At 39.4% G+C, this 12,758-nt stretch overlaps 1 protein-coding gene across 6 annotated transcripts in view; it reads left to right on the top strand.

The window, feature by feature from the left end:
* Positions 1-5,977: 5,977 nt before the first annotated feature.
* SMARCA1 (SWI/SNF related, matrix associated, actin dependent regulator of chromatin, subfamily a, member 1) overlaps positions 5,978-12,758 on the top strand; it is a 71,732-nt gene continuing 64,951 nt past the window's right edge. For all 6 annotated transcript variants that reach the window (XM_032882349.1, XM_032882354.1, XM_032882348.1 and 3 more), the window contains exons 1-2: positions 5,978-6,331; positions 10,917-11,003. In XM_032882349.1, coding sequence (XP_032738240.1) covers positions 6,158-6,331; positions 10,917-11,003 — 261 coding nt within the window. In that variant the 5' untranslated portion in view covers positions 5,978-6,157. The remainder of the gene's footprint in view (positions 6,332-10,916; positions 11,004-12,758) is intronic.

Below are 12,758 nucleotides of genomic sequence, written 5' to 3'. Positions count from 1 at the left end.
TATATATATATATATATATATATATATATATATATATATATGCCTTCAAAAGTATTCTATAAATATATTTTTGTGCATGTGAAATCTGGCCAAAATAGACACCTAAGTCAAAATTAGAGGAGGAAAAGTGGGAGAAACCACAGAGGGCAACATAAAACCTGAAGGATATATGTGGAGGGTGAAGGGCACAATGAAGGCTAGGGAACCAGCCCTGGGGCCTCTTTCCTTCCACCTCACTTCATGCAGCCTTTTAACAAACATGAATCAGGTATGGTTCTTGTCCTCAAGGAGGTCATGTTCTATGTAGGGAAGTGTCCTGATCCTCTTCTCCCTCAATTACTGCTTCTCCTCAAAACTTACCTTTGATGAAGTGTAATTGCACCAAATTGTTGACCCTAATAGATGATAATGAACAGAAAAAATTAACTTGGCGAACAACAGTTTTGCTTTATTCTCACTTTAGTTCAGGACTGACTTCTAGACTGACTTTCTTATGTCCTAGCTTTTCCCTTGGCTCAGTCTGAAGTTCAATGCATCACCTTGCTTTTTTTCTTCTTGTTAACCACCATCCATTGCATGCAAATGACATGCTAAGACAATGTTAAATGTTTTACATGTATTTTTACATTAAATCCTCATAAAGTCACTCTGAATTAGTTTTTTAATTGTTATTTTAATTCCAGTTAGTTTTGAGTTACATATTATATCCATTTTACAGATGTAAATCTGAGGCTTAGAGAGGTTAAATAATTTGGTAGCTTTTTTTTTTTTTTTTTTTTTTTTTTTAATTTGGTAGCTTTTGAACTCCAAGTCTTTCTGACTCAAGAGAACTAAGTTGATAATAATTATGTTACTCTGCTTCTAATAATATTCACCATGTGCTTTTAGCAAACCCAATTCAGATTACTTAACATGTGTTACATATTTTAGGGCACACTTTGGTGTACAGAATTCCAGGTTGGGAAGTGTTTAAAAGATCGACTATGTCTTTTTTCAGAGCCAGGATTTGTGTAATACTTTTTACTTTTTTTAAAGATTTTATTTATTTGACAGACAGAGATCACAAGTAGGCAGAGAGGCAGGCAGAGAGAGAAGGGAGGAAGCAGGATCCCTGCTGAGCAGAGAGCCCAGGCTCCATCCCAGGACCCCGGGGTCATGACCTGAGCCGAAAACTGAGGCTTTAACCCACTGAGCCACCCAGGCACCCCTGTGTGATAATATTTAAGAGTAGAAGAATTCTTTCATATACAACTTAAAATGATGTCAAAAATAGCTCCTTAACCAGGTAACATTGTAAATAGCCCAGTAATTTATATTCCTTCTCTTATTTTACACATTAAATAACTACCTTGTGACTTTGGTATGAAACTGTTCTTTCCCTTTTTTGACTCATCCTGTCTACTAGTTCCTACTCCATCTGTTAGAGATTATTTCAACCTGTCTAGTTTTGAGCAATATTTTTCAATTAATCTTTAAAATGTTATTTATTCACTGTATAAGTATAAACACCTTCATCAATGAAAATTAGAAATAATAGAGGGACAAAAATAAGGAAAAAATTCATCCATAATCCCACCACCTTCCTACAACTACTGTTAACATTTGGAGTAGAACCTTTGAGACCTTTTCCTTTGTGGAAATCTATTTGTGTAAACAGTTTCTTCCTTTCTTTCTTTCTCTTCAAAAATGTGATCATTCTATTTTTTTGCTTGCCTTTTTTCACTTGACAGTATATTAGGGACCTCTGTCATCACGACTGCAAAGGGACAGGGAGCAAGAAGGTCACAAATTGGCTCTTATGCAACTGGCCTAAGAGAGAGACATCTATACTACTCTTATCCTATTGGGCAGAATTTGCCATATTGACTTGCCTTGATGAAAATAACCTAGGAAACGGGGGGAGACACATGATTATATAACGTGAAGCTATAAAAATCCGAAAGACTACTAATATAATATGGAGTGATCTCCACTAAATGTGGAGAATATGACATAGCCAGCTTTTTGGTGTAAAAATGGGAAATACAACCAAAAAGAATACTGAAGTGGCTACTTGTTAGGAGCAGGAAAAAGATAAGGCAGTGGTGCAGTAGAGATTTTATGAATATATATTTTAACATAATTTCAACTATTAAGACTCAAATACTTTATTTTTTTCAAATACTTTATATACATATAATGAAACAAATAAAATGAAAAACTAGAAAAATGGGGAAAAAAGATGTTAGCAGCATATTTGCATGCCAACAGATATGTATTTCCATAATCCTTCATAATGATTGCATAGTATTCCATTTATGAATGTTTTGCACAACATTTTGCAAACAATTCCTCATGCACATTTCTATTGTTTCAATTAGGTTTTCTCCAACCCTGCACTGTGTCCTGAGTCCCATCACTCTTCTGAGATTTTACTTTGGGTACAGGCCATGCAAGAATCCCAAGTTATTCTCTAACCTCCACCTTATAGCAACTTTTCTGTGGCGCTAAAGCAATTATCTGGCTGTGCATACTACCAGAGCCTTAAGAGTGACAGTGTCTCCTCATAAATCCAGAGGGAACACTATGGAGACAGATGGCAGAAATATTTTTCAGTAATTTTCCCAATATAATTTCTACTGTCAAGGAGGAAGCCCTGTGAAGAACAGAGAACTTAATAAAGGCAAAGTGGAGGGGCGCCTGGGTGGCTCAGTCAGTTGGGTGTCTGCCTTCGGCTCAGGTCATGATCCCAGAGTCCTATGATTGAGTCCTGCATGGCTCCTTGCTCAGCAGGGAGCCTGCTTCTGCTTCTGCCTGCTGTTCTCACTGCTTGTGCTCTCTCTCTTGCTCTCTCTCTCTGACAAATAAATAAAATCTTTAAAAAAATATATAAAGGTGAAGTAGAAAGATGAAGTTTGGAGCCAGCTGGTCTGGGATTTGAATCTGGGTTTTGTCACTCACTAGCTGTGAGAACTTAGATAAGTTATATAACCTCAGTGTCCATTTTCTGATCTGTAAAACAGGGATCATAACATTTATTTAATAAAATCACCAGGAGGATGAGCAATATCCTACGTGAGGAACCTAGCACAGTGCTTAAGAAATTGTGGATGCATACTAGCCATTACGATTACCTTTTCCTTAACATACAGAGCACCAAGGAAATATCACATTTTCAGAAATTCCACTATCATAAATGTCTTCAAGAAGAATGGTGAGAAAGCTTACTGCTGTGAACAGAATTGTTACTATAGTTGTAAGCAAGATACTGTGACCAGAATCCCTTGTACCAGCTTCTGAACAACATTGATAAGTGGAATTACAATGTAGTTTTAAGTCATACTGTGGTTTCAATGTAAGAGAATGAACACCAAGTCTTTGACCTTGCCTTCATGAACTTTATAAAAGTACTTAAATCACCACTGCACATGCATTCTGGCAGCTACTGACAAGTTTTGCTATACAAAAATGACTATTGAATAAATTCTGCAATATTCACAACCTGACAGAATGGATATATTGTTCAGTAGATTAAGATTGGTCTTGAGGTTCTCAAATATGGCCCCAACGTCCTCTATAAAAGTTTGCTTTGTTCTCTTACCTTACTGGAGTATAGCAATTTCAAATGAAAAGACAAAATAGGAGGAAGTAGTAGCAGATAGAGCAAGGTGTTGAGTAGGTTCAGAAATGAGGTGACTCTTGTTGAACAGAGTCTATAGATCATGAATTTTAGGCAGTTTTGCAAATAAGGATAGCACATGCTCTGTAAATAGCAGCTGTTGCCACAAGCCAAAGAGCAATATTTACATGAATCCTGAAGCAAGGTCTATGGACCAAGCATTGACCTTTCCAACCAAACGCACTACTTGGTAGCCATTTCAGCGATGTCATGCTGCAAAAGGAAGGATCACATTATACATACATGGAAAATAGCCAAAATACAAATATGTTCTGTCCCCCAAATTAATTTCTAAATTTTTTTTGGAACTTGGAACACATTTCCACAGAAAAGCTATTATAAAGAAATGTGAGTTTCCCAGATGTCCTTGTAAAAGTACATTTAGCTCAGGATGTAACAAAATACCTTACGGTTGGCAATGAGAAATACAATGTAACAAAGTATTTTCACTAGCAGGAACACACTAGTACATAACAAGTATTTACTGACCCCCTTTTCATTTGAAGCCCCAGGCAAGGAAAGGTGAATTCTATCCCCCATAGCTACAGTTTGGTGAAAAAGAAATCTTCCATCCTGCTTGTCTAAAAGTATCCTTCTCAAGTCAGGTAGATGCACGCATTGCAGCATCCTTCTCTTTTAGTCCTTCCTGAACGGAATTCCCCACCGAATGACTTTTAATGACTGAGGAGACAGAACAGGTGGTGGGGATGGGGTAGGACATCTAACTGGAAGTCTCAAGCTTTTATTTGGAGACAGTTCAAACTCTGTAGCTCATTCCTTAATACAGCTGCACATTTAATAGAAAAAACAGTGTTTTAAGTGATCAGTTAAGTGACTTAATTCCATCCCACTTTTTGACTAGGGTTGATGTTCCAGAAATATGAACGATTGTTATATGGAGAATCCCTATACCTATTATATAGTATACAGGTGTACTTCAGGATGGGAAACAAGGGCAAATGATAAGAACATAATAAAATAAATCAGAGCAAAGCTAGCACCACCATTCTCAGTGACACACTCCTTCAGTCACCAGTGTCTTGCTCTTTTCCTCTAAAAACTTCTCTGGGTAAAACCAGTCCCTGGATGGGACCTCACACTCCTTCACGCTAAGGTCTAAATGACCGATAGAAACTAAAATGTCACAAGGATTTTGCATACTAAGGAGTGGCAGGTTTAAAAAAAAAAAGAATTTAGGCTACTATCCCCAGGAAAAAGAGATATTTGGGGGACAATTGTGTGCTTTCCTCCCATTCACAGAAATCATACTTGATTTTAGTTGGTAATTTGTGTTGAGGGAAATTAATCATGATTTCTCTATACTTTGAAAAGCATTTGGTTCATTTTGGAAATTACAGATTTTGTGATCCTTGTTTGGTCTGCTATTTTTGATGTGTTTTCTGTCTTTCCTACCTAATGACTGAAATTTAAAAACTGAGATGTAAATCTTCCCATTTTTGATCAAAATAAATAGAAATAGAAACAATAATATTTAATAATTGACATTGCATACTGTTCCACCCTTTACAAAATTCTTTCATATCCATGATCACGCATATTATTGGTGTTTAATTACTACTTAATAACAGGGGTACAAAAGGAACACACACCAATAAACTCACAGTAATTCAATCCAATTACTAATATTGGGTACCTACCATGATTTGCCCCAGGTTCTGTGAGGCCCTTCACTTTGTCTCCCTGCAGGAGTTTTAAAATTCAGTAGTGAAGGCAAAAGAAGGGCTCTTGCACATTGGCCATCTGAGAAGTATCAGAGTTGCAAATAGAGCAATATACATAAAACCGAAAAGTCACGCTTTGCCTTGTAAGAGAATGTTTGCAGCTGCAATTAGGAGATTCAAGGAGTTCTTCTCCTGCAGAATTTATAAAGGTGGGAATAGCACCACCAATCCCTCTTTGGAGACCTGGGAAAGGGAAGTCCCCGGAGGGGTTCTGGGTTTTGCAAATGGTGAGAAAGACCTTTTGCAGTGCAGTTACTAGCAGAGGAAAAGTTCTTTGTGCAAGAAGAGGAGAGCGCCTCGAGGTACAAAGAGCAGATTTAAGGGAAAGAGGATTCCTTCTGCACACATCTGCGAGGGGAGCTCAGGCTGACTGTTGGGGGCGTGTGGGAAAGGAGATTTTTAGGGAGCCGCGGGCTTGTGGGTTCCCGCCTCCACCCCAGTCCGCGCCCCACACTCAGGCAACAGTTGGTCGTGCGGGGCCGGCCCAGGCTCTGGGTGGGGAGGGGGAGTCTCGCGATCGTTGAGGGGGGGTGGAGGAAGGGGGGAGGGTGACGGGGGGAGGCCATGACGTAGGGTGGGTGGACGGAAGTGGGGCAGGGTTGAGGGTTATTTAAAGAAGGGGGGGCTGAGCGAAGGGGTTGGAAGCGGAGTGATTCCCCACCCCTGCTCCATCTAGCTCTTTCCAGTGCAGCCACTGCCGCCGCCCAGGAGCCCTCGTCCCCTTCCTCGTCCCCCTTCTCATTCCCGCTCCAACGCCATGGAGCCGGACTCCGCTGCAGTGGCAGCCACCGTGGCACCCGCTAATGCGACCGCCACAATCGTGGTCATAGAGGACGAGCAGCCGGGGCCATCCACCTCTAAGGAGGAGGGAGCGGCCGCCGCGGCCACCGAAGCCACCGTGGCCACGGAGAAGGGCGAGAAGAAGAAGGAGGTAAATAGGAAGGGGGTGTGTGTGTGTGTGTGTGTGTGTGTGTGTGTTGAACAAATCCTGAGTCGGGCCCCTCCGAGGGGCCCAAGCCCTGACCTTTCGGCGCGGACAGGTACCGGCGGAGCTCCGCGGGGATGGGGCCGAGGGCGCGCTGGGGGTGGGGGGCGGCGGAACAGTCTAGCATTCGTTCCCCTCCCCCTTTCCTCCTTGCCGCCTGGAGGGCGGGGGCGGGGCTGGGCACGGGCGCGGCGCGGGGTGGAGGGTGCCCGTTATCCTGGGAGCTGGGGGTTTGGAGCCCCTCGACAGCCCCCGGCCCCATTCACATTCCCGGAACTGGGGTAACAGGGTGGGGGATGGGGCTGTGCAGGAAAAAGCCTCCGCCTCTCCCTCTCCTCTCGCTCTCTCCCTCTCCTCTCGCTCTCTCCCTCTCCCCCCTCTTCCCGTCGGCCTCTGCCTGGGAAATCTGGGCCCTTCAATCCCACACCCGCGCAAAAGGGGTTCTGCTGGGGCTTATTTTTTTAAATTTGAATTTTAAGGTGCTGGTGGTTGGGAGGGGGAGGACGATAGGGGAGGCTTGTTTTTTTGAATGGCAATGTCGGCCTTTTAGGTGGCAGCAAAAAAATCATCCCTTGTTCGTTTGGTCCCCGCCTGCTGAAGCGGGGCTGTCACCCCGAGAAAATGAGCTCTCCGCGTCCTAGCCCCCCTCCCCCGCAATCCAAACCCCAAACTGAGGAATCGTGGACGCTGGCTTAGGAAAATTTCCAACGTGTGCACCCTCACCCTCTCCTGCCCCGCCCCCGACGGTATAGTGTTTCACTCCAGGGCCACCCAAATGGTCCCCCAATCCGGCCCCAAGCCTTCCAGGCTTCCGCCTCCCTCTCCTAGTGGGCGCTGCTGGCTCCTGGACACAAGCAGGCTTTTTATTTTTTTATTTTTTTATTTTTCTTTAACCCAGCGTCGTTAGGATGAGCTGCTTCTAACATACGTAAGGGAACCGCTCAGACACCTTATTAAAGCCAAATCCAGAAAATATGTATTATTTCCGTAAGGCGTATCTCATGTGGACCAAGACATTCAAATGGAACTATGAAACACGTTCAGAATTTGAAATAAAAAATAGGATGGGACATAAGGATTGTTGATGTATAATAAAATTGTAAAATGGATCGTTTATGGGTGGATTTCTTTCCGTTTATGAATAGACATATCACAATTAAAAAAACGGTAGGTAATTAAAATTATGCTTTAGAGATCTCAAGTGGCTTTGTCTGAATCATTATCTGATAAGATACGACCAAATGAAAAGCTTTTGAGGGAAAGTAACACCTTTTGCCATGAATTAGAGTGATTTTAAATGCAGCAGTTGTTTAAGTGACATCTTTTACTGTTACAAGGTTGACTAAACAGAAAGACAATTGTAGTGTTAAGTGAAAACCATAGGAAACATGCACATTTTAAGATCTACGTGGTACTTGGATCAATAAGACAATATTGTAAAGATGGGTCAAATGCCAAGTGTCAATACAAAATCACATATTGGAGAATTCAGACACGAGTCTAGGTGCTTTTTATTCCCTAGACTGGGCAGATGTAGGGGCTAAACTTTCGTATGGCAGTGAAGGTTGCTGAATTTCCAGATTGTGTAAATTTTTTGAATTGTGAAAAGGTTAGGAGTCAATAAAAAAACCCGTGTAACAAACAAACAAACATCTATTCATAAGCTCGGTAACCTCATCAGAAATTGCCCTGGTAATACCTCATTTGTCTGCTCAGCTTAGGGAAATGAGGTGTTGCATGGCAGGAACTTTCTGAGTACCTGAAGTTTATTACTCTAGCCACCAAATCTTTTTTATTTTTCTTGAAAAAGCTAAAGACTACTAAAACATCTACTTAAGTTCTTTCATTTGTATCATTCCTTCAAATAAAGTAATTTGGCAAACATGCCCCCCAAATCTGAATAGATTGCTCACTCCCTTGACTCCTTAAGTGATGTACTGAAAGTGCAGATTAACCTGTTCCTTGTGTTCATTAGTTATTGTGCTCTGGAAGTGATATAAAGGCATTTGAGATGCAGGAGGCTGTTTCCCCTCAATTAAATAACCACTTCCCAGACATTTCCAGTATTGTGTTGATTCTCTTAACGATTTTTCTCTCTCCTCCTCCAATTGTCAGGCTGTTAGCTATCATTCTTTAAACACTTCATCTACTTTGATCGGAAAGAATTTATAATAAAGGACATAGATGTTACAAAACCATAAAACCATTTAAAACTGTAAAAATACAAAGAGACAAAAGTACAAGGGATGCAGTAGGTAGAGGGAAATCATTACCCCTGTATGGTAAGGAAAAGGGATGTTACTGTGGTGGACTCATGTTTTAGTCCTGAGCTTCTGCCATCCCTTCTTGCTTCTTACATTGTGCCTTCTTCTAGTGGTCCTTCCCATGTCATTTGCTGCTGCTTTTATTCTCTGTAGTATGGCAAGCCAGATTATCAAACTTGCTAGAATTATATATCAAATAAAGAAAATATCTCTGAAGAAGTGCATCTTGTGATGCGTAATATAGATGAGATTTTGTAGATTGACCTGTGACATTCAGCTGCAGAAAGGTATTTTTGCTTACCTTCTGGTTCTTGAATTTACTTGGTTTAAGTGATAGTTGCATAACCTAACACTGGAAGTTGGAGTTGGTGTTTTTGGTAATGAAAGCATCAAGAAAATGGTCATGGTCTTTAAGACAGGGCATCTTGATGACCTTGTGGTATATTCTTTTTTTTTTTTTCTTATGGCATCTAAACTACCAGATAATAAAATCCATAAGAAATGTATTAGATTATTTTAGTCACTTTTTATCTTGTGTGAGAAGTGTACTTTTGAAAATATACAAGGGAGGTATTTTAAAATTTGTTGTGGAAGATAGTGCCAATTAAGTAATTACCTACAGCTTTTAATAGCACTGCTCAAGATTAGGAATTTTAATCAGCATATAATTAAATTTTATAGTATTCTACCACAAGGTAGGCAAGAGTATTGAGTGAAATTTTTTCTAATTAAAGCTTTAATTTTTCTATGAGTAAAATCTATGTCCCACATTATTGGATATACACTTGTGTATATGAGGGCAAGTAATTTTGACTGTTTTGAAAGTTGAAAACTGGACTTTATACAGCTTTTCAAGTAATGGTAAAGGTGTGTGTGTGTTTTTTTTTTTACCCAGTTTTTCTTTACTTGTTGCTTTGAAAATAAAATCAGATTTAGAGTATATGTGACAGTTTGAAAGTGTGGGGTTGAGGGAATTTTAGCAGTTTTCTGTTCTTGCCCATCCAGGATATATTAAAAACACCCCACATAGACGATATATACATATGAGGTGCTTAAATCAAGATGGCTATTATTTGGGTTAAGAATAATTGAACAGTACCTGATCAGTGCTTCAAAGTAGAACTCTGACAAGGGTCAAATTCCATAATCTTTGTTTGGATTTTCTCAAAATAGAAATTTCAGTAAATGTTGGAAGACATACTCATTAACTATCGGAGTCATGTCTTTCTTACATTTAAGATCACATTCTGTTGATTTAGAATCTAAATTTTTGGAAACTGGTCGACAAAAAGTCACGATAAAATGGACAGAATTTCTTTAGTTTTCACAGACAGATTTGTGTTTTTATTTGGGCAGTCTGTGTTAAAACAAATGCTCTTGGTTTTTTGGTACTAAGGGGTAGATTCGTGTTTTTATTATTTTATTTCTCCATTTCTTACAGGAAGGGAGGTGTATTTTATATGCCTATTTGTATTTACAAGGACAAGTTTATCTTTACGAAGGATGGCGTGCATGAAATAACCCTCCAGATAATTTCAGTATTTTTAAGAAGCTGATTTATGCCCGTTTTCACTAAATTACAACTTTTTGAATATCAAAAGTTAATAGTTGATAGCCTTGAGAAACTGCTTCTTTGAAATGCTTATGTAATATGGTTGAAAATACTTTTCTTTCCAGTTGGAGAAAATTAACATAAACCAAAAGTTAGAAACTGTACTGTTTTATTATTTAAATAGGAATGAACACATTGCATTACATTAAAAAGTTTAAATGTTCTGATTAGAATATGAAAACAATAAAACGTGTCTTTTCAGGAACAGAAACCACAGCCTTCTTCTGAGAGTCTGGCTTGTTTCCATTACATAAAGAAGTGTTTCTGAGAATTAATATTTACTTTCCTTGAATTTTTTGGTTTGTGGTTGATAATATTAGCATATTCTAGATTTTGAATCTTCTATTCAATGGTCATAGGCTTTTTTATGCTTTAAATTTAAAAAAGGTGAAAAAGGCCAGTGTTTCACCTTTTGGTGTTTAATTAATGTTATTTCTCTGGCTTTAACAATTCAGATTTTTTCATTGGACCTCAGCTGCACAGAACTGGATTAATTATAAGCCCTGCTTCAGGACATGCTCTCATCCTTGGTCTATGTGTTGTCCAGTTTCATTTATTTATTATTTAATTACTTTCGCTTTCTTCAGATGCAAATGTTGACCACTTTTAAGATCTTGCTTTGTAATTTGATGGCTTATTTTTTTTGAAATTTTAGAAAAATGTTTCTTCATTTCAACTCAAACTTGCTGCTAAAGCTTCTAAATCTGAAAAGGAAATGGACCCAGAATATGAAGAGAAAATGGTAAATATATTCTTGGGTAGGATAGTGAATTACCATAGTTGGTTTTTTCCTTATTGAAGAAACTCAGTCTTAAATTAGTTTCACCGTAGTTGATTTTTACAGAGGAGATGTGAAAGATTGAAAAAGTACCAGTGTATGTATAATGAATACAGGGTCCTAGATTTTAGAATTGGAAAGTAATTTAATATATAATCAATTATAATGGATTTTTAAAAAAAATATTTTATTTTTTTATTTGAGAGAGAGCACAAGCCAGGGGTAGGGGCAGAGCAAGAAGGAGAGGGACAAGCAGACTCCCTGCTGGGTGGGGAGCCTAATGCTGGCCTTGGGGCTTGAGGCTTGATCCCATGACTCAGACATCATGACCTGAGCCAAAGTCAGACACCCAATGAACCGAGCCACCTAGACAGCCCCATCATAATAGATTTTTATTGAATAAATGAATCTCTTTGTTTTCACATGAGAGAATAAGGATCAGAGAAACTATATGGACTAGTTGGGAACAGAAGTCACATCTCTTCACTTTTGTTAAGTGCTCTTTATCCCATAATAAGATTTTTTAAAAGATTTTATTTCAGAGAGAATGCAAGAGAGCATGAGAGGGAACAGAGGAGAGAGAGGGTGAGGGAGAAGCAGACTCCCCATTGAGCAGGGAGCCCATCCGAGATGATCCCAGGACCCTGGGATGATGACCTGAGCTGAAGGCAGATGCTTAAGCAACTGAGCCACATAGCTGCCCCCAAGATATTTTTTTAAAGATTTATTCATTTATTTGAGGGGTGGGGGAGGGAGAAGGAGAGAATCCTCAAGCTGACTCCCTCCTGAGCCCAGAGCCTGGTGTGAGCTCCATTCCAGGTCCCTGAGATCATGACCTGAGCTGAATCAAGAGTCAGACTGACTGAGCCACCCTGCCACCTCCATCATAAGTTGTTTTATGCTAAAAATACTATCTCCACTAAGTGAACATAATCAGTGGCACCATCAGTATGGCTGAAAGAAAGCAGGTCACAAAGCCAGACATTTTTTTTTCTTCTCTTCTTGCTTTGGATATATTAATGTTACACATTGTAAAGCATGTAATATAGTAATACATTTTCTGGAGGAAAGGAGATTAGCCCAATACTTGGAAACATTACATATTTAAGCAGTATAATTTCAGTTTTGCCCACCTACTGCTTTGCCATAGATTTAATTTAGTTTTTAATTAAAAGAAATTTTATTCACTAAAATCCATATTTTAGGGGTGCCTGGGTGGCTCAGTGGGTTAAGCCTCTGCCTTTGGCTCAGGTCATGATCTCAGGATCCTGGGATGGAGCCCTGCATCGGGCTCTCTGCTTAGTGGGTAGCCTGCTTCCCCCTCTCTCTGTGCCTGCCTCTTGCCTACTTGTGTTCTCTCTCTCTCTGTCAAATAAATAAGTAAAATCTTAAAAGATAAAAATCCATATTTTAGCTTTCATTTTAGTTGGAACTGAACGTTTTGGTTGAGGGGTTGTTTTTGCAATAATATTATAAAAATAGGTTGAGATGAAGTCTATTTTTTGGCTGTTCATAGTGATTTTACCAAACTCCATGCCTAAATGTCTAAGGTCATGTCTAATGCAGACAGTTAATGTTTTAACAACTCTAAAAACAACATTCCAGTGAGGGTACCATAAAATGGAAAAGTTTGGCCTCCTTCCAACTTCTGGTCTGAACGTACTTGTCTAATTCTTGTGTTTATGTTAAAGAACTCTTGTACTTTTCTGGTGTTATTAA

This window comes from Lontra canadensis, unplaced genomic scaffold (genome assembly GCF_010015895.1).
Source record: "Lontra canadensis isolate GAN:19392208 unplaced genomic scaffold, GSC_riverotter_1.0 scaffold81, whole genome shotgun sequence".
Classification (NCBI taxonomy): domain Eukaryota; kingdom Metazoa; phylum Chordata; class Mammalia; order Carnivora; family Mustelidae; genus Lontra; species Lontra canadensis.
Note: the sequence above shows the minus strand (reverse complement) of the source record. Positions and strands in the feature narration are given on the sequence as shown.